This window comes from Limanda limanda, chromosome 8, assembly GCF_963576545.1.
Source record: "Limanda limanda chromosome 8, fLimLim1.1, whole genome shotgun sequence".
In the NCBI taxonomy this organism is placed as follows: domain Eukaryota; kingdom Metazoa; phylum Chordata; class Actinopteri; order Pleuronectiformes; family Pleuronectidae; genus Limanda; species Limanda limanda.
The window spans coordinates 26,433,009-26,454,365 of NC_083643.1; the positions used below are offsets into that span (position 1 = coordinate 26,433,009).

The 21,357-nt window shown below is 41.0% G+C and overlaps 1 protein-coding gene across 1 annotated transcript in view; it reads left to right on the forward strand.

The window, feature by feature from the left end:
- cttnbp2 (cortactin binding protein 2) overlaps nt 1–19,915 on the forward strand; it is an 88,723-nt gene extending 68,808 nt beyond the window's left edge. The window contains exons 11-23 of the mRNA XM_061076907.1: nt 2,160–2,255; nt 5,512–5,591; nt 7,104–7,190; nt 8,381–8,480; nt 9,863–10,039; nt 11,300–11,472; nt 11,959–12,137; nt 13,330–13,571; nt 13,679–13,870; nt 14,734–14,785; nt 15,144–15,243; nt 17,729–17,827; nt 18,680–19,915. Of these exons, the coding sequence (XP_060932890.1) occupies nt 2,160–2,255; nt 5,512–5,591; nt 7,104–7,190; nt 8,381–8,480; nt 9,863–10,039; nt 11,300–11,472; nt 11,959–12,137; nt 13,330–13,571; nt 13,679–13,870; nt 14,734–14,785; nt 15,144–15,243; nt 17,729–17,827; nt 18,680–19,024 (1,922 nt within the window). The 3' untranslated portion in view covers nt 19,025–19,915. The remainder of the gene's footprint in view (nt 1–2,159; nt 2,256–5,511; nt 5,592–7,103; nt 7,191–8,380; nt 8,481–9,862; nt 10,040–11,299; nt 11,473–11,958; nt 12,138–13,329; nt 13,572–13,678; nt 13,871–14,733; nt 14,786–15,143; nt 15,244–17,728; nt 17,828–18,679) is intronic.
- Nucleotides 19,916–21,357: the final 1,442 nt, after the last annotated feature.

Sequence of the window (21,357 nt, forward strand, 5' to 3'; positions counted from 1 at the left end):
TCTTTCATTACAGGCCAGAAACAATCTGGAGACGTCTTGCAGTCATCTGCTCTGTGATGATGAACTGACACTTTAGAATAATTATAGTTGGTCTGGTTTTAAAAGCTCTGCAGCAGCATCAAGGCTCTTTCACTAATTCTCTTTCTGAATAAGGTTTCAGCTTCTCAGCTCTCAGCCTTCAAGTCTCACATAAAACTTGTCTGTGCAACATTTTCTGTCTCAGAATGTGTTGAGTAAATGCTGCTTGTTGGACACCAATCTGTCTTGTCTTGTGGCCCAGTCTAGTTGGTCCCCACAGAGAAGAAACACGTATCTAATGAGGCTAATAAGAGTTAAAATGTTAACTTCAAACTAAAGAATCGGATGTTTATGTTTGCTGTTGAAGGTGTGACATTGCAAAGAAGCCGCCGATCTTCTTTTAGAAAGTGTTTGTGAAATATTTTTAAAATATGCAGTACAGCACCACTTCCAGTATTATCATTATGTCCTAATGTGATGTGCATTTTCTCTAATTAGATCCCACAAGAGCAGCAGTCATGCTGCCTTGTATATTACTGAGGAGAATTCATTATTTATTTAGTGTGTATGTGCCTGTGTGTTTGCATAAATATTATATGTCTATAGCATTTAATCTCAACATGCTTCAGTAGATGCAGCTGTGGCAGCGCTAGACATGTAAAAGCAACATTGATAAGTCCATTTATAGTTCTGACAGCATGTGGACAGTGAAATTATTAAATCACTGTTATAGACTTGTGCTACATTAAACATGTAGATTAATAATCATTTGTGGTGGCATGCATGTCATTTATGGATATACTTTGTTTTATATGTATACTGTATGAATGCAATTTTGTGTTTGGCATCATTTGGCGTTTCCTACTCTTTTTCTGTGAAGTGTGTGTGACCTTTGACCTTCTTTACACTTTGTACCAGTGTTGTACATTTGAGTCCATGACTCGACTCAAGTTCTGAAAATCAGGACTTGTGACTTGAGTCTTACTTGAGTGTTGGCTGTGTTGAGACTGAAGGAAGAGATGAGGACTCGGACAGGACAATATAATTTGGCAGAAGGGTTTCATGCCATATTAATAAAGGGTTCCTGTGGAGTCTTTTAAAATGTAAATAATCTGAATTTTGGGCCTTAAAAAGTCTTAAATATGTTAAAATATTATATATTACTAATTAAATATGTTCAGATCAGTCTTAATTATGTTCATTTAACACCATTTTAAATGCTTCAAAAGTAGTTTTTATTTTTAAGTGAAATGTTTTGGCGGCATGCACAGTTTGTAATGTCTCTGTGTTGTAGCTCTTTCTCAATGATCCAGATATTAACACGCTGTTATAAATCCACAAACAAGATCCCAGTCAGAATCTACTTCAGTACAGTTGTAGATACCTACTGTCTCTGCCTGTATTTAGTAAGATGACATGGCATTTAGGGTAATTCTTCAATTCTCTTACCTTATACTCAGTTATAAGGACGTGTAAACTATTCTGGGACTCTGATATTCCTTAAAGGGGACATATTATGAAAATTCCACTTTTGTAGTGCTGCTACACGTTAATGTGGGTATCTGGCGTGTCTACAGTCCCAAAAACTCTTGAAAAAAACAACTCCCGCGATTTGTTGTGGTTCCTCTATTTCAGAAACTATAAGCTAGAGTGAGTTGAATGGGAAAACACCAGATTGTGACCTCACAGTCTGTCTGCATGGCATAGCCCCCCCCCCCCCCCCCGGAGGCGGAGATCTGGTGAGTGTGTATGGTGGCTGTGACGGGGGGGGGGCGGAGCACTCAAAACAGGACAATCTGAGGAGGGCTGTTTTAGACAGGGTAAAAAGGCTGCTGTTTTAAATGATCCTTGTGGTATTTTGACCAAAAAAAATGCTACAGACATTTCATTAAGACCCCAAGGAACCATATCAACTGTGGTGAAATGGGCATAATATGTCCCCTTTAATATCTGTCGTACTTGACAAAGGTCTCTTATTTGATTCATTATCATCTTCAAAAGGACTGAAAGTTTAAGGGGCTTGTTCATGAGTTTACCATCTTACGTGCAGCACTGCTTTGTTTGACAAGTGTGTGTGTACAGTTGATGTGCTGAAGTCTCACCATGCTGACATGTCTGTGTCTCTGTCTTTGCTCTTCCAGGAGATACTGAGTGGCTGCCGGGTGAGGAGCTGCCTTTATCCCCCTGGGACCTGGTCAGGAAGCCTCTGAGCCAGTGCATCACCATCCGCCTCAAAGGTACAAAACTGACAACTGAACCAGAATCAGAGAGGCCATCACCGATAGCAAATGCCATTTGTTGACCATAGTTTGGATGCATTTGTAGTTTAAGAAGTCTTTAAATAGGATCTTCAAAATTCAGGTCAGAACGTTTATACAGACAATTTATTTTGACATATTATTTATCAGTCTTAATCTGAGCTAAATCTGAATCAATGTTGATCAAATTAAGACAACGTTATCAGTCATGATATAGAGCAGCCCTCACCTCTGGGAAAATTAACATTGTATATTCAGGCATCACTATAAACACATGGATGACTAAGTTATGTTTAGTATTTTAAGTGGAGATAGTCAGATGAGTGTCAGCTGAGAGTTACCAGGGTCATTGTACCGAGGAGGTGTGACTGAGGTCAGGTACTGTTGTATCTGATGATACACAAGACAGTACATTCTGAAAGTCCTTCCACAGAACAGCCAGAAGTCGCTTTCTATTAAAGTCTAGGAGAAAACAGCTCTACCTCTCTCTTAATTTGAAACAAATAGATGATACAGTACAGTATGGATTGGGGTTTAGATACTGAGTGATTGACAGGAAGTACTGTCCAGTAGGCGCAGGTCTCAGGTGAAGGTGTGCGGGCAGAGTTCTGCTAACATACAGCAGTGAAATCATAACCTTCATGACCAATGTAATGATCTGTTATATGAAATGTTTAGATCTCACAATAAAAAAATAATCAGATTTATTCTGTGGATGAAGATATGATTTTAAACAATTCAGTGCAGATTCACATCATAATGTTTGGCCTTGCTGGAGATGTGCGCTCTACTGCGTGCCAGTCAGTTTTACATGATTTGATAAGATATAAGTGTGAGCAGAGAAAGGTTGGACGTTTATCGCTGTGTTGATGATTATAGATGAGTCACAGCAGCAGCAGCCTTCAGCGTATTGGAATAATCTTTCTTACTGTCTGCTGCTGCTGTGTTGTTGCCTTGAATTGCTTTATTTATTTTCTCAGTGAGTCAGAAAAAAAAGAGTAAACAATAGTTTGGTGCCATGAAAATCCGAGTGAGCCAACCTTCATCTCGCTCGCCTCCTCTCTTCACTCCATCATAAATCCATTTTCTCTCTTTCTCTTTCTTCACCTCTGCCCTCATCTCAAACTCATTTTCTCTCTGTGTGTCGACCTGCCTGTCCTTCTCCTGAACACCGTCACTGTGTTGGCGATGAGCCAGTGATTGTCCAGTGCTTCAGCTTTCACCCTGTGTCTGTTTAACGGTGTCTTACTGAAAATCATTGCATGACTGATACAGCAGCCAAAATAAATACATGTTATCGTTGTCTCAATAGAAATTAAGTTGAGTATCATAGAGAAACAAATTATTATTTATACCCATAAAGTCCAGGCATTTTGTCTCCCCAATCATATCTGTTCTAATCTCCCTCAAATTAACTTATTTTTTCATTAAGATCCATGGATTATACTAAAAAAGTAAATGGTTTTGTATTTATATAGCGCTTTTCTAGTCTTGATGACCACTCAAAGCTCTTTACAGTACAGTTTTACATTCACCAATTCACACACACATTCATACAGTGCATCTATTTGCAGCACTTTGTTATTCTATGGGGGGCGATTCAGGGTTCAGCATCTTGCCATAGGACATTTCGGCATATAGATGGGTCAGACTGGGGATCGAACTGCCGACCTTCAGGTTGTAGGACGACAGCTCTACCACTCCCCTGTAAAAAGTGAAAAAAGATCGGTTTAACAGCCTGCTGACACCATCTTCCCTGTGCCATTATTCATCCTTCCTTGTCCATGTTCTTCCATCCAGGAGTTTTGTATCATACTGCACACAAACAAATACATAAACCTACTTAGGATCAAACAGAGAGGCGTGAAAACCACCTCCGTGGTCGAGGTAACTATGTTAGTGGTGTTTAGCAAGGCAGCTTGACATGTAGGAATAATCACGTAAGAATAAAGTATTCAATGATAAATTATCTACTTTGTTTTAAGCGTAGCTATCCTAAAAAGAAAAATCGAGCCGCTTATAAACGCAATACAACTAGAGTAATTTTCTCCATAGCTTGTGAACGAAATTACACTTTCCCAACTAACTAACCAACGGAGAGGCGGTGGACTAGTGGCAGAAACTTGGACTATGGGCAGAAAAGGTCTCTGGTTTGTCTCTGGTTCGACTCCACGGAGAAACAACAAAAAGACGAACCTGGATTGATCTGTCCAAAAATCCAAGAGGATTCTCCCTACTATTCTCCCTAGTGCCCCTGAGCAAGGCACCTTACTCCCCCAACATCTGCTCCCCGGGCGCCGTACATGGCTGCCCACTGCTCTGTGTGTCCTGCACCAGATGGGTTAAAAGCAGAGGTTACATTTCTCTCCTTGCATGAGTGTGCTTGTGCATGTCTGTGCATGTGTTTGGGACAAATAAATGTATCTTAATCTTAATCTTAAAGGTTTCAGAGAAAACTATAGAGCTGTAAAAGGAATTATATTCGTCAACATGCTGCAAAAAGTATGGTAGCCAGGATGTGTATCGAGGCTTTCTGACAGGTTGACGTGCTGCAACCCATGAGGATGATGAAGATGAGATTGCAGGCCTGTGTTCTTACCCATTGGAGGCACTGATTGTGTGTTGCTTTTGTTTTTCTTAAGCAAGCAGACCTTCAGGTTTTATGTGTCTCAGGAAAAACTATTTATATAATCAGAAAAAGAAGAAATAAAGCATAGAATGACTCAGGTGTCAGAAAAGATAATCCTGCACGCTGCAACAAAGATTCAGAAATGTTTACCCCTATGTCGGACATTATGATATAATTCATGTTTCTATGAGAATGTGGGAAATGTCATTAACATGTGGATCTTTGAGGCTGTGTGTTTGTGTGTGTGTGTTGTTGTTTTCTCAAGACGTTGAGTAAAACCTCTCATCGCTGTAATGCATCCGACTCATTTATATAAAGCTTTAAGAGCTATTAAGTGTGTAAATAACCTCACTCACGGTTCATTCTCTGCTCATTAATTGTTCTATCGATGTAGTGCTTATGTTTTCTATGTTGTTCTGAGCCGTTTGCTAAGAAGCATGTGAGGATGTGCTTGCAGCTGTTACATATCATATCCTTTGAACCTGAGGAGTCAGAGTATGTGTCCTTCTTAGAAACATCTTATAGTTGATGACACCCAGCTTGTAAAGCAAAGTAAATCTGAGGATTTATGTCTCTCTCTCTCTCTGTGTGTGTTTTTTTTGACAGGTTTGTCTGAGTCCAGTCTCGATGAGTTGGCCCTGGAGTCTCTCTTCCCCCTGCCGCTGCTGCAAAATTACGTCCGCCTGGTATGAATCACACACATACATGCAAACACACACAAAGGAGTGTGAGGGATTGAGGGATTAGATGAGTAAACTGTTGGAAAAAAAGTGGAGGAAGCCAGAGGACTGCAGCAAGAGAATGATTAAAAGAAAGAAGGGGAGAGAGAGATGAAGTGATAGACAGATGAAAGGAGACATGGAGAGGGAAGGATTATTGTACTATTTTACGCTACACTGCCCCCTGTTGGTTGTGAGAAGCGAGTAAACAATAGAGAAAGAAGAAGAAGAAAAGGATTTTGTCAAATTAAAATTTACCAAGAGCAACATGAAAGCAAACACAGTCAGTGAACAGAACCGGACTGAAGAATCTCAGATCTGAAATTCCATCCAACAGCGCTCCAGTTCCATGTTTCATGACTGACTCAGAGTTTTGACTGTAAGATGATGCTTTCATCCACATTGATGTGAGAGTCTGATCTCACTGGAAAATATGTGGCAGGCGACTGAGCAAAGCAAGCCTGTGCATCAGCTGCCCTGTTAATGAATCCTTTATTCAATTTAATAATTTCCATTTAAAGTGACAAATGCACTTGACAAGCTAGTGAAGCTGCAACAAAAATGTCTTAAAATGGTTTGGTGTGTTCTTAGTATTTTATTAGACAGACTATAAACGGGTAAAGATTTAACAACAATGTATGTTCGGAAAGTTTCTATTTCTGCAGCTGATTTCTTTTCATAAACTCACCGATTGATGAGCTTATCATGTCATCACTCTTTTCGACTGCTAGTTAAGACATTACATTTTCAGTTAAATTAATCCAACAAGGGTCTTATTCCGTCTTACATAGTCGACATGGGCTATATACCCTTGACAGGCGGCCAACATAGAGACGAACAACCATTCACAATTGGTCCACTTAAGCTGTTTTCTGACACGAGTACCAGAAAGTGTCCAGACATGAGGTGCAGAGTTTCTCAGGAGTTTTTGCCTTTCAGATATCAAGCAGGAGATCCTGCTCTCATAGATGTTCATAGAAGCAGAGATCACATGTTTTTGTTCCCAGCACATCAACACGGGTGCAGGCTTCTTCTCGTACAATCTGATATTTGTTAAAAGTGAGTGAGGCTATGCAAGAACAAAGCAGGAGATTATCCAGAGTTTTTTCTAGGGGGCTGGCCGGAGAAATTTAGGAGACATGTGCCTTCTCGCAAACAGCCCCTCAGGATATTGTCAAGAGATTATTCAGAGCTCAGTGCAGAAGCACCTGAAAGCAGCTTTACATTCACAGCTACAGACAATTTGAAGTCAACCTATAACCTGAGTCTGTGGACTATGGGAGGAAGCTGGAGTATCTGGAGAACCCACACAGACACAGGAAGAACATGCAAACTCCTCAACAGAAACCAGCAGTCGATGAATTATCCTCCAAATACAGCAGCTCATTACGTTTGAAGAAGTTAGAGCTTTTCATTATCGTTGTTTATTCTAACTATTAACACATGCATTGATCAACCTGTGTCTCTTCCTGTATCAAGGTGGAGCAGTACGGAAACCTCATCTTTCACGGGCTGGAGGGCAGCTGTCAGGAGTACGTCGCCCGGCTGGTGGCCCACTGCATCAAGGTGAGTCCAACAGACACTGAACCACAAGCGTTTAAAGGGAATAATTCATCCCTGATGCAAATGACGGAAAAACATGCATCTCAGCTGAATGTGGTGGAAGTTATTATCAGAAGCATTTGTTAAACAGAGTCAGAGTCGTAGGGCTGACGCTGCCTCTGTCTCTCCTGCAGAAGGATATTTTCTCCAAATGTCTCCAAACAGCTCAAGTTGCATTCAGCCCCTTTCTCACCTCGCACTGTAGTATTTATAGAAGCTGATTTCTGGAAGGTGATTCTAAGAACATCCAACATGGACGTCCCAATTTCAGAAGCAAATAGACCTCCTCTAGACAGAAGTGAATCTGGAGCTGTTGCTCAGTGTGATGCAATGAAAGTGAAATTTCATGCAAAAAGCAAGTACAGTTTTTATAATATCACCACACTCTGATGAAACATGGTGCAGGTCAGCCACTGGTCCAGTCCTACTACAGCACAGTGTATCCACAGCTCAGGGACGAGCACAGGAGACGTGATGAACCAATAACACATCCTGACACATTTTGACTTTCATAATTTACACTGAAAAACCGACAGATGTAAATGTGGTTGTGTTTTCATGAAAGGCCGATGGATTAACTGCAGCGCTTAGCCTGAGGTGTTACTATGGTACAAGTACAAAATATATCAATGAAATGTTAAAAATACGTGTGGGGTGTGGTAGAAACCAGTAATGACCCAAAAATATGATCAATTCAGAGGCTGCAAGATGTTTACCTGCTTTACATTGTGTAAAGACACGTGTCTGCTGTTCAGCCTACCTTATTTGATTTGAATGGAGTAACAAAACCTACACAGCAGCTTACAAAAATAACATACGGTTGAAACGTTATATAGAAAACATAACCTTCTCGAAGAGAAACGTATGTCAGGACTGATGTATTATACTGCATGAGTTGTAGCCATGGGTACCTAATAAAGTGACTGTTGTGTGACAGTATACAAAACAGAATAAACTGTATCAGCAGCTGGATCTTAGCTGCTGACAAAAAAGCCCTTTGTGCTCATTCAAATTCTCCTCTTGCTCCAGTTTTCCCTGCGCATAGTAGTAGTAGTAAATTTCCTTTTGTTTCCATGACAACGCGCTCCCTCCTCGCCTCTCTCTCTTGTCACTCATTGCCACCCTCCCCTCCCCTCTCTGTTTCCGTCTTCCAGTCCAAGCAGGAGACCGGGGGGCTGGTCTGTGACGTGGTGAGGGTGGAGGTGGAGGAAAGCCTGACCAAAGAGCAGCTGCTGGAGGCTTTCATCACCTGTGGTAATAAAACACACACACACACACACACACACTGCACATGCAGTGCATTTACAGGTTTCACACAGCAACAGCAGCAATGTGACTTTTCAGTTGTGTTCATTTTTGCACACCATCATGTAGAGTTGAAATGATTTATATTTGACATTTTCTTGATATATTGATTAATGCAGAAAATAACCAGTAGTTTCATCGATAATGAAAATTATTTTGCTGGAGGAGTCGGAATGAAAACTCCACCGAGATTCTACAGTATGCAAACACAATGTGGTTTTTAAATGTCATGACATTTAAAAGGAATGCAAAAGTGCTTGATCATGTGAATAATTTCATCTGGACGGAATTGACTCAGGTGATACATTTATTAAGGTCATTAAATTCCAAGTTTGAATTAGGACATTTAATAATGAATGTTGTTTGACAAAGGTTTTATATAGGTTGTCACATGTTAGGATGTATAACCAGTGAAAGTCAAATGATTTGACATGTTGTACAGTACAATTATCAACAGCTTTTGCAAACTGTCCATCTAGAGTCATATGTAGTAATGCTTAATGCTGTACACTTTTAAGACCCTGTAAAAAACACTACTGACAGTAAACGATCCACATGTTATCCACACAAGCAGGTACCAAGAGTGAATGTGTAGAAAGTCATGACGTCAGGTCTGAGCTACCCTTTTCTGTTGAGCTGTGACATTTAGCTTGGGAACAATTCGAGGCAAATGGTGTTTGTCAAAGGCAGCTAACAATACTAAACAAAATAATATAAGAAAGGTACTCAGACAGCTACTGTATTTATTTAATCATGTAAAGTTAACCAGGCAAAACAGTGTTGGAAAAAACATCCATTAAGTTTTTACCATCCTCAATGTAACATCTGCTCTTATTCTTCCTCCAGTGCACATGAGAGGGAACTGCTGGATGTCCAGTTTACAATCATAGGGCTCATCATAAAAATGATAGGTCTACCTAAGTCTATTTCCGAAACAGCACATGTCCAGATGTGGTGACAGTCTGGTGCTGACACCTATAGAGGAGAAAACTCACTCAAGTGGGACAGACGTCCCAAAAATAAAGAGATGGCAGCTTTCTAGAGTGGCCAATAAGGACATTTGGGGAGAATATAGAACATATTAGTTAATGATGCCATTTTTTAATTTCTGACAAAATGGTAGTTGTAACAATGTCAGTTAAAGTGCAACAGCTTCCATTGTAAGAGTGAACTTTTGATTAGAAATTCTGTGTGCAGGGGATTTAAAGCAATATGTAACAATCACTATCACTCTTATTGGTAAACAGCTTCCTGTATATCCACAGCTGTAACAGCATGACCAAAGTCTAAATTAAAATCTCTCATAACTCCCTCTGCTCTGCCTGTGTCAGGTTTCCTCGTGCCGGCAGTGGGTCTGGGGGAGGGGCTTCCACCTGGTCACGCTGGGCGCTGTGTGGTCGTGCTCCTCGAGGGGCTGGAGAAGGCTTTATCCCTTACAGGGCTGCTGGGAGACCTCTGCCACAGTCTGGACAACAGGGGCTCTGCTGCACCGCTGCTCCTGAACACTGGTACGACTGCAGCCTCGGCCTGATGCAGATCAAAGTGTCTGTGTGTGCAATAATAACCTCAATATTGTGTTGTATGAATATTTGACTGTGCCAGGGAGAATTGGTGACCCTGGCTTTCAGCATCAGTCACTAAGGGGCACAAAAGTCAGAAATGTTCAAAAACTTTTTCAGCAGGATGCATGAAATGAAGTTTAAATCAGGGTCCAATCGCTTATAGTATGATGTACTTACTAGCAGCATAAAACAATACTTTCATCTAAAATGATTTATTCAAGGTCTCCCATGTTTCCCATTAGCTATCTAGACAATGGTGGTCCGCCATGTTCTAATAAGTCCCACTACAGTTTCATAATGATCATAAATTTTACACTTCTCATATTATCATAAGAGTTCACTAACTTGGTGTTTGTCGTGGTACCACATGCTATGGTCCCTAACGTTTTTACCGTACTCGCAGACGTAGTTTCAGCTGCAGTTGTGGCAAACTATGGAATCCTTTAATTAATTCCGGTCTCAATGAATGACGCCTAGACCAAGATAAGTGGTAGAAAATAGAAGTTTCCGACTCCTGCAGCACAATATACTGTGGCAACCGCCCCACTGTTAGTGTGTAACATGTTCCATCAGACCAAAAGATTTTCTTACCACCTCTTGCTGGACGATAGCAGGCAAGAGGTGGTAAATATGTCAAACTTCTGTCAATGAAATCTCAGATTTTTTAACACCTTAAATATCTTCAACGGTCTTAAGGCTTTTCATGACCCACTGATACTCTGTATTAGCAGCTTAAAGATTGTCTATCTGAACAACTTAATGATTTGTGGATGAAAACAGTACCTTTCACCTGAGGAGAGGTAGAGAAATGCTGCTTATCTTTATTAGAGGTAAGCACAGATCCTTTATAATAAAGTTTCTGTTAGCTTTCTTTTTGCTCAGAATGAGAAGAACCAAATTCAAACCAGTTACAGAGGCACATACATCGGTAGAAATGTAGGTATATTATAAAACAGGAAACCTAAGACCTGTAGTGGGATCTTTTGTGCCAAAGATACATAGCTTCACTGATGCAGTGATATGTGGATCCTAAAGTCCTAAAGAGGCTTTATGCATCATTGAAGTTACCATATTCTACAAAAGTTATAATTCAGTATACTGTGCTCTCAGATAAGGATTGTCATGTGAAGGCAGTATCAAGCAAGAATAGTGATTTTAATGCTTTAGAGTGAAAAAAACAGTTCTACAATATTTGTCCTTGTTCAGGTCCCCACCATTTCTGTGAAGACAGTTTCTTGATTGCCACGTTGTCGAAGCCACGGCTGCAGGGGTGCGAGCTCCGCCTCCAGCAGCATTTCCGCTGGGTGACTCTTCGCTGGGACCAGGAGCCGCTGCACGGCCTGCTGGGAAGGCACCTTCGCAGGAAGCTGCTCCATAAGGTCAGTCCCAAGTTTTAGAGGCATTTGGCTGCATCGTTTGTGATGCATATTGGGTTCAATGCTGATAAATTCCGATACAATTATTTTGAATTGTGAATCTCTGAGAAAAGACATTTTTTTCTATTAGGTCTTAAATCTATTAGATATAACATTAACATAACAAATTACAGAATAAAAGATAATGATTTATAAATTAAATTGCAGCATGGAGCCTGAAAAAGTCATCCCTGTTTGAGTCAGTATTTCAAATGAGTGCTTTAACTCTGAGATGGAGCATTGGCATCATTGGCAAGAGAGTTTCTCAGAATACATAACAAAATGTTTCCTTTCAAGTCGTCAGGCAGACGAGGTTTAATTACTCAGACTGTCGAGCACGTCCACAGTGTTCCTCCTCTTTTGTTCTCTCACTGTTTCTCTTCAGTGAAGTGTTGCAGCCTCAGGATAAAATCTAAAAGCAAAACATTTACGTCTCCGTCTCTCCCCTAGATGGGCACTGGTGTCTGGACACCGGCCGGCGTCATGGAGCGCTCGGTGCTGTGGGTGAGTCAGGTGTGGCAGCAGCTCAACGCCTGTCTGTCACGCCTGGGGACCCATGAGGCTCTGCTGGGCCCGCAGCTCTTCCTGTCCTGCCCTGTGGTCCCTAACAACACACAGGCAGTCGTCAGGTGTGTGTTTCTTTTATGTGTTTATGTGGGCGGATTGTCCTAAATCAGTCTTTGTGATATATAATCCTGCAGTGTTGGCGTATATCAAATCCAAAGGAAAACATGTTCTGATATCAGTGTTTCAGATTTACTTTATGATGCCCTGATCTTATCACAGTGAATATGTACCTGCTCCTTATAGTCAAACATAATTTTATCTTGGGATGTAAGAAAGCAACATATATGCTGACAATACAACTCTTTTTTACATTTGACTTCTTTTGTTTATAAAATGATAGAACATTTTTTAAATAACAATTGTGTTCAGGAGCTTAATGTGACGATAGTAAAAGCCCAAACTAAAGCTATTCACTTTACAATGATACTTTTTATAACAGAGAAGCCAAGACCCAGAACATATAGCAAGAAAACATTTGGCCTTATTACTTAAATCACAGATTAATAAAAAAAGTGTTATTACTTTTTTTCTGATTTAGTAATTAGTTCAATTAACAATTGTTTCTGCAATTAAAAACAGCCCTGACTTCACTTTTCTTCAAACAACTACCACTTGTCTTTTCCCGGCAATGGGAATGGACACAGTCAGTTTTCACTCACAGGTCAAATGACTCTGCAGTATTCACAGGTTTTATTGGCTCGACTCCAATCTGCAGTGATGGAAACATGACACCTGGGTGTACATGCTCTTTTCTTATCTGTATTTTGCCAGTCTAGACACAGATGCTGCACCTTGTCCTGTGGAACAGACACACATTAAACTTCAATGGGTCAAATAACACACAAATAAGTGAACTATTCCTTTAAAGCACGTTGATGTAATGTTGTTTAAACTGGAATTATGAGTGAATCTGCAGCAAAACTGTTCAGCCTTCAACTTGTAATTGTTAATTTAGACATGTCAGCAGAGTGTTGGCAGAATGACTGTAAATGCACCACAGAGAAGATCAAGTTGACAACACAAAACAGTCACCTCATTTTACAGGAGCAAAAGTTTGTGGCCTGATTTCACTAGGTAACAAACTACCACAAAAATTAAATAATAAGAGTAATTTCAGTTTATTTATCTGGTGTGGCAGCTCAGCTCACCATCTAAGAATAATGTGTTCCTCCATGATATTGAATGCAGCGTAACACAACCTGTGTGGAGTGAGAACCACTCAGTCTGACTGCCAGTGTGTCTGTGTGTTTCTAGGTGGCTGGCTCGGCTCTGGAATGCCGTGGTCGTCCCCCGCGTGGAAGAAGCCGTCATCTCCCGGGTAACAGCCAAGCGTTCCTCCGCCTCCTCCAGCACTACCTCCTCTTCCTCACCAGTGTCGCAGCAACCGTCTCCTAGCAACTGTGGGCTGACTGCCGGGCAGCATGCAGTGGTGAAAGCCGCTCTTAGCATCGTGGTCAACAAAGCGGTTCTCCTGGGTTGCCCTCTGCCTCGACACGGTGGGTGTGGAGACCCGCATTCACGTGTTCATTAACCCAAAAGAGAGAGCTGACTGGGGGGGAAAGACAAGATAGTGATGTGCATTTCTTTCCTTCATCTTCCTCAGAAATTGACAGATACCTGCTGGAGTTTCGGGGTGGGACCCTCCCTCTGACCACCATGGGCTCCTTTAAAGGAAGCAGTGGTGGAGGAGGCAGAAAGGGACGGGACGGCAGCAAGCTGAGACGATCCAACACCAGCCCACGCAAGAAGGGAGGCCCCAACCTAAACTGGAGCTGTGGAGGTTCCTTCAGAGAAGGTAAGATGGCGGCTCCGCCTGCAGTGACAACAAGCTGCGTCAAGGCTCAGGGGTTAGGATCAAAAATACTGTAATAAGGTACAAGTATTTGTACTTTGAATCTTCATATTATTCTACTTTATACTTATACTCCACTACATCAGATTACTTCATTTATCTGACATATATTACTTGTAACTTTAAAAATGATATCACGTCTTGCTTGAATTATAAACTTATAAAATATAGCATTGAAGATCAAACTAGTAAAAGACAGTAGAGATGAAACAGTGAAAAAGTTCTACCACAATTATAGGGACCAGAACTATCATGGTATATTAAAATGTGCTGAAATGTTCTGATGCACAAACTGAAGTCATTTCCCAAACACCATAACAAAGTGCAGCATTAACAGTGAAGATATAATAATAATAATCATGATAAAGGCCTTAGTTGGTAAATAGCCATTTTGTTTAACAATGATAACTTCTCGTATTGCAGGTTTAAATTAAACCTTAAATAAGTAGATCCAGTGGTGAGGGAAGTACCTAAACATTTTACTTAAGTAAAGTAAAATAAATGGAAAAATGGATAAATGTAACTTTTCTAATTTAGTGAAAGTAAGAACTTGCTTTTAAATATACTATATAGGTTTAGAAAGTACTTGCCAAGTGTACTCTGTTCCCTAATACAAGCTCTACTACATTATCTGTGGCTGCCTACTGTAACACCTGTGCAACAATACAGGACTCTGTGATATTAATAAAGAATGATGATGCCACTGAAAACACTTAGATAACCCAGTCTTAGAGATGGCCTCTTCCAAATGGCCACATTGTGATGCAATATAATAAATTAAAGCTGCTTATTTCTTTTAATTGCAGGGTCACTGTCCAACACTGACGTCAGCTTCATCACCAACGGCAAAGTCGAGAGGTTTGTATTTTGTTTGTGCATTCTGATATAATGCAGCAGCAGCAGTAGGAGCTGTGGTAGTGGTCAGAGTGTAACACAATAAGTAAGCCAGCAGAGGGCAGACTTGTCTAACCAATCAAACGTGTGAGTCTGTTCCAGTCAAATAAACAAACAGCATAAACAAACATACTGTTTTAATGAGCATTATCTAATGAAGTGTAATGAAAATAACTGTGATGAAATATAATTTGATTGTGTGTGTGTGTGTGTGTGTGTGTGTGTGTGTGTGTGTGTGTGTGTGTGTGTGTGTGTGTGTGTGTGTGTGTGTGTGTGTGTGTGTGTGTGTGTGTGTGTGTGTGTGTGTGTGTGTGTGTGTCAGGGAACCTGTCGGTCTGTCTGTCTTCTCTGATGATGAGACTGATCTGATCAGAGAGCTGCAGACCATGTGCTCCAGCAAGTCCGAGCCAGACATCAGCAAGGTACACACACGTTTCTACAGCTATCTTAGTGAGGACATTGGCATAATAAATTCCCTAGCCCCTTACCCTAACCCTAAATACCTAATCTGAAGGCCAATTTATGCTTGAGTGTATTTTGTAAAACGGATAGATAAGACCGCCCTATCCGTCGTGAAACGCCCTCTCCGAGCACTACGGACAGCTTTTCGTACACCTCTGATTTTTCTAACTTCTCCGTGTTGTGTCGGAGAGCCCGCGGACATCTCTTGGCTGTGATTGGTCCGCGAACGACATCATTTCCGTATGACGTCATTTCTGTACGACGTCATTTCTGTTCGACGTCATTTCCGGACCTGTAACTTCCTGATTCACAATAAATACATACACAACTACGATTCTACGATTAATGTGACGTGTGTGTTAAGCCAGCGGAGTTGTTTGGCTGACGGTGGCTCGTTCGAGCACTGACGACATGTGTGCACGGTCACAGACGGTTAGAACGAGCTTTCAAAATGGCGCTAGCAGGCTAGGCTAGCCACCATGCTAACTGCGGTGGTAACAGTGCATAACCCCGCCGTCACGACTTTAATTCCACTTCTATCATGACACTGTTTCTATAATACCGCCAGGTTAGAAGCAAACACTGGGTAGTAGTTAGTGTCGGGAGTCCCTGCTGACTGTGTGTGGAAGCTGGGGGGGAGCTAGCTGGGAGGGGAGCTAGCTAGCTACATGTAGCCTCAAGCAGATTCAAGCTGTGGAATCAGCAACACAGTTCGGAAACAAGACCGGGGAACCGCTGCGCTAAGAAACGATTACATCAGCATCTTGACACGCTGGGTGTCACTTTATTTAGTTCTGTTAGTTGCCATGGTTCAGTGTGTGGGAGGCAGGCTAACATGTAAACAGAGACACGTGGACTTCTTCTTCCCAAATGGGGTAGGCTTCTCTGAGCTCCTCTTCCGTTGCGCCACCTATGGGTTTGGCGATGAATTTTTTCCGACGTACAGTGTCGGAGAAGTAAAAATCAAAAAGACTCTTTGCCCTCCGCTGAGACCTCTCCGAGAAACGGACACGTAGTAGTATATAAGAGCCTTTAGCCCTATCTTGAACCTAATTCTGACCCCAACACCAAGTCTTTACCACCAAACAGTCCATTAAAGGGGGGGGGAGCACAAAGTGAGGACCTGCCAAAAGGTCCCTATATCCCATTTACCTGAAATTTGTACTTTACTAATGGAGCACATTTTAAACAACAAACGTTTCTTAAAGTGCCCGACAGAGAGGTGAAGTTGTAATGATTTGACGTCAAACATCTAATAATTGAGGAGATCCAGCAGTCGGTTGATCTGCCCCCCCCCCCCCCCCCCCCCCCCCTCGGAGCCTCAGAGCGAGTCTCAGCTCGTTGTTTATCTCTGTTGATCACAACGACTCCGCAAAGAAAAGGTCACTGAATTGCTGGACATGATTACATAAAATACCAATGTTGCTCTGCTGGATGTGAATGTTTGTAATATCAATTTAAAAGATCCTAATGATAAGTTGAGGTTGTTTTTACTCCGTATAATAACGTAGCACATTTTATAAAGATACAGATTTTACAATATTCTCTCAAATTCAGATTGACCTGTTTGGCCTCATTGCCTTCGACCTTTCACATTTAGAGCGTGTGTGTCACTTTACACTTGCATGGGAATGACCTTGGCCTTGAACGAGCTCCTGTGCTGTTTGAGATGAGGATCAAACTCATTTGTTTGTCTGAGTCTTCAGTCTGAGTTTGTGTTCTAGCATGAGCGAAATGCTGTCCTATCTATTTATTCTTAGTTCTGGTTTAAAAAAACACAGATTTTTAGACAGTTTTCTATCCTTTTAACCACAAAATGTAAACTCTTTGTAGTTTTGTCTCTAAACAATCGGTATAAGAATCAACCTTAAAGACATACTGCTATTATTTAATGAAACTCATTATAATGCTGGTTTTAATATCACATTTTTAACTGAATTTATTTTTTTGAATAAAAGAAAATCTACATTCATTGGTTGAACATGGCTCATAACACCACCTAGAGTTGTAAACGGTCCAATGCATACACAGTCTACATCATGACATTGATATATATTTGAAAAGGTTAACACTCTTCAATGAACGGTAGCCCCACTGAGCACAACAGAAGAGAACCAGGAGAAATGTTTCACACGTGCACAGAAGCAGCCTGAGCAGAGCTGAAAGCGCATGAAATCTACGCAGACTCGGGATATGAGTTTGAGCGGAGGGACATTTACTGAATATCCACTTCAGCCCAAACCGAGGGTGAAGTTAGACATTCAAATGGAATCACCTCACCTCAGACCTTCAGCTCCATGACCCTGGAGACAGCCCATCCTCACTCTGTAATTGACGTCATGTGACGCCAGTCCACGCCGTGTGTAAACCAACAGAAAACAGCCAGACTCTCCATCTTCAGTCCAGGTTTTACCTGCTGTTTAACACTCGCTCTTCATCTCTCAGACCAAAGACGACCTGATCCTGTTCTCCAGCTCTCCCAGTGAGGTGTCACCCCCCCACAAGGCCGAACAGGAAACAGCCGTCCAGCAGCAACCGCAGACGGTAAGGGGGGAAATGGCCATACACCATTTTTCCGACACTTAATACTTCACTAAAAACACAAATACAAAACGGAAGGAATGTAGTAAGACCCAATCAATAAGTTAAATTAGCTATTCAATAAATGTACTGCATTTCAGTTATTTTCTACGGGTTCTCTTTGTTCTATTAAAAAAACCCACCCTGTATTTATCCTGTTTATCCTTATATATTTACTCTAGTGAGGGACCTGACTCACCGGATGACATCTTAAAAGCATGTGTGATTGTTTTGTACAACTTGTTTGTTGGCCTTGACCTCACACATAATTGCGCAGTGTTTGTAGTTTGGACTGTTCAGGTGTACAATGTGTCATTGCTTAATAAACAGGAGCTGAAAGGAGCTTTAAGCCTCTTACAGCTCATTGTTTTGATGTTAGACTCAGCTTGTAAAATACTGTCAGTTGAAACTATGCATTTTTTGCATATATTTGAACAACTTTGACTCAGAGTTGTTGTCAAGTTTGTCTCTTTCCTGGAAGGCAAACACAGTTCAGCATTTTATCTGAATACAAAGATGGAGGACGTGACTGCCCCTCAAAAGTGAAACCGAAGTGTCTTAATTGCCCCCTAGTGGCTGGCTACAGGATAGTTCATAGAATCCACCTTCTCCATGTCGGCAGAGTGGACAGGGACCACACTGAAAAAATCAAATACATTTCTTATAATGTTTAGTTGCAATGAAATTGCAATGTTGGCTGAGTATGTGTGTGACATAGGATAAGCTAACAATATTGTATAAATGGATTTACCTGAGACGAACACTAAAGTGACAGAAATAGCTGGAACTAACCAAACTCTCCATTTCCTCATGCAGTCCGGCCACAGCTCCGGCCAGGCATCCGTCCAGAGCAGCGACCGGCGCTCAGGCTCCCGCGCCAAGTCGCAGCTCCCCATCCCCAGCAGCAGGGGGCAGCAGGCACGAGCGTCCATCAGCAGCATCAATAACAGCGGCAGCAGCAACAGCAGCCCCATCCGAACCCAGACGCCTCCCAGCCGCAGCAGAACAACCAACAGCAGCAGCAGCAGAACAAAGCAGGTTTCACCCGAGAGCAGCAGCAGAAGCAACAACAACTACTACCGCAACAACATCAACGACAACAACCGATCACACGAGGACATCTGGATCCTCCACAGAGACCTGCATGAAAACAACAAGTAGACACTCCTCCCTCCTTCCTTCTCCTACCCATGATTCCGCTGTGATCTCCCTCCATGATGTAAAGACTAGGTACCTGACGACTTTTGACTTTTAGTATTTGTACTTGTTAGCTGTACTTGTTACACTGTACTACAGTTGTGTACTTGGGGACCATAGTTTTATTCTATTACAGTATTTGAAGTATTTGATCCGAGGGTTTGGTAAGAATTTACATGGGCGAAATAAACAACAGAAGGTAATGCAGCAGGTTACTTTACTGTTGCCTTATTCCAGTGTATCAACCTGCATATTATGGGACAGTATTCAGTAACAGCGTAAGGATTTAAGAAATAGAGTATTTGGCTGGTGGAAACTGCCTAAGAACAGTCGTGGCACAGTATTTTTGTGAACTTAAAGTGAAATACTGTACTTCTGTTTTAAGGCCATTGAAGAGTAAGTGAACATGTTTATAGGTGTTACTTTTAAAAGAGAAGGGTCTTTGGATCAAAGGAAGAGACGAGCAGTTTTTTTTCTTTCTTTCTGTTGTTTTTTTTGCTATTAAGTATTTTGAGATATTCAAGTGTTTTATCTTTAAATAGTTGCAAGGTTGATTTAAATACTGTTGAAATTAATCAGGGTTTTACCAAATATATTTGTAAATAAGAATTAGTATGTTTAAATGCTCTATAGATTGGTGTACGTGGTATGACGCTTGTACAGTGACAGAAACCTTAAAGTAAAACTGCTGGAAAAAAAACTAACTAACTTGTACATAGTGTTTGTAAGATGAGTTTGGTTCTGAATCCTTTACTTGTTTCAAAGTGAAGGGGATGTGGCAATAAGTAATAGAACTGTATAAACACAGGATGTCCTCTGTCAACTGTAAGCCATAATAAATATTTTAAATGCCCATCACTTCCCCTGAGTCACATTCAATTTAACTTCAGCTGAGCCCTACACTGTAACTCACTCTTCTGCCTTCCATTACCCCTGTGTTCTTCTTCGTATGTGTTTATTTTTAAATACTAGTTTTATTTTAAGCGGACATTGTTTATATATAAATAGCTATATATATATGTACAGGAGAGATTTTAGTCCACCAATGATTTGGATCTGTTCGACAGCTGTTTGAGGTTTAAAGAATTGTCTTTCAAGCACAAACATTAAAACGGCATTGTTAAAAATCCCCATCGGACTTATTCTTTTTTTCTAATTAAAACACAGGACTCCACAGAGCCCACAAATGAAGACATTTATCGTGTCTGTACAAAATCCGGATCTTTGGTGCCTCTGGGGACTCCATAGATCTTAATCCCTGTTGATGAAAAGCTGTTTTTATACCCAAACGTATCACCACTCGAATGCTCAGCTTTTGTGTTTTTATTACTGTTTGTTATTCAGGTTAGAATTCTGTTCTGCATTCAGCTGTGAGGTGACGTGACGGAGAAAATACCCTTGTGCAAATGTTAGCTGTAATCCAAGCTAGTTTTGAGGATGCAGAGTGGTACACACAAACAGATTTATAAACTTCTGACTGTGTGTGTGTGTGATAAACTACTATTCCACGATGCAGTTCACAAGGAAATGAAGGAGCCACTCACAGCTGGAAACATTCAAATAAAGCAACATTGGGCAAATGGATTTTGTAGTATGGACTTCATATACTGTTGTAATCTGTTGTGACTGCACTGCATTATGGGAGACACTAGGTAGGTAGATATTACAAATAAAGGGCCCCACACACCAGACTATATACACATGGAACACATGACGCTCCATTGACATGAAGCCAAAGCTTCTGATTTCCCCCTGTTGGCTGGCTCCAATGTAGGTCATATACTCCTATATTAGTGGATGGGACCTGGACCAAACTAAAAAGTCAATCTACATGTCAAATTAACAAGATGGTAGCGTTCACAATGGGGAAAAACTTTAGCTTCATTTCTTGGAAGTCAACAAAACACAGAAAAAGCTTTTTGAACACATGTCATATGTATGTAGACGCAAGCACTTTGGTGAGGTTCTGTTTTAGAAAGACTTGTTCGACTACCATATCTGTTAAGTTGTCTGCATACTTTTGGACATGTAGCCTATGTTAAAGAACATGTATTATGAAGGAATCAGTAAATCACAGCCACCTCGTTAGCTAGACAGAAATTCAACCGATTTCCCCTCAGTGATGGAAAAAATGACAAAAACACAAGTCAAATCTCAAAATCTATAGTTTTACTGGAAATATAGTTGATTGAACAAATATATTTATACATTTTTTGGACATCATTGTCCTTTTCCTATGTGTAAGAAACAGCTTCGGTCTTAATTTACACTGTAAAAAAATCTTAAATGTCACAGTT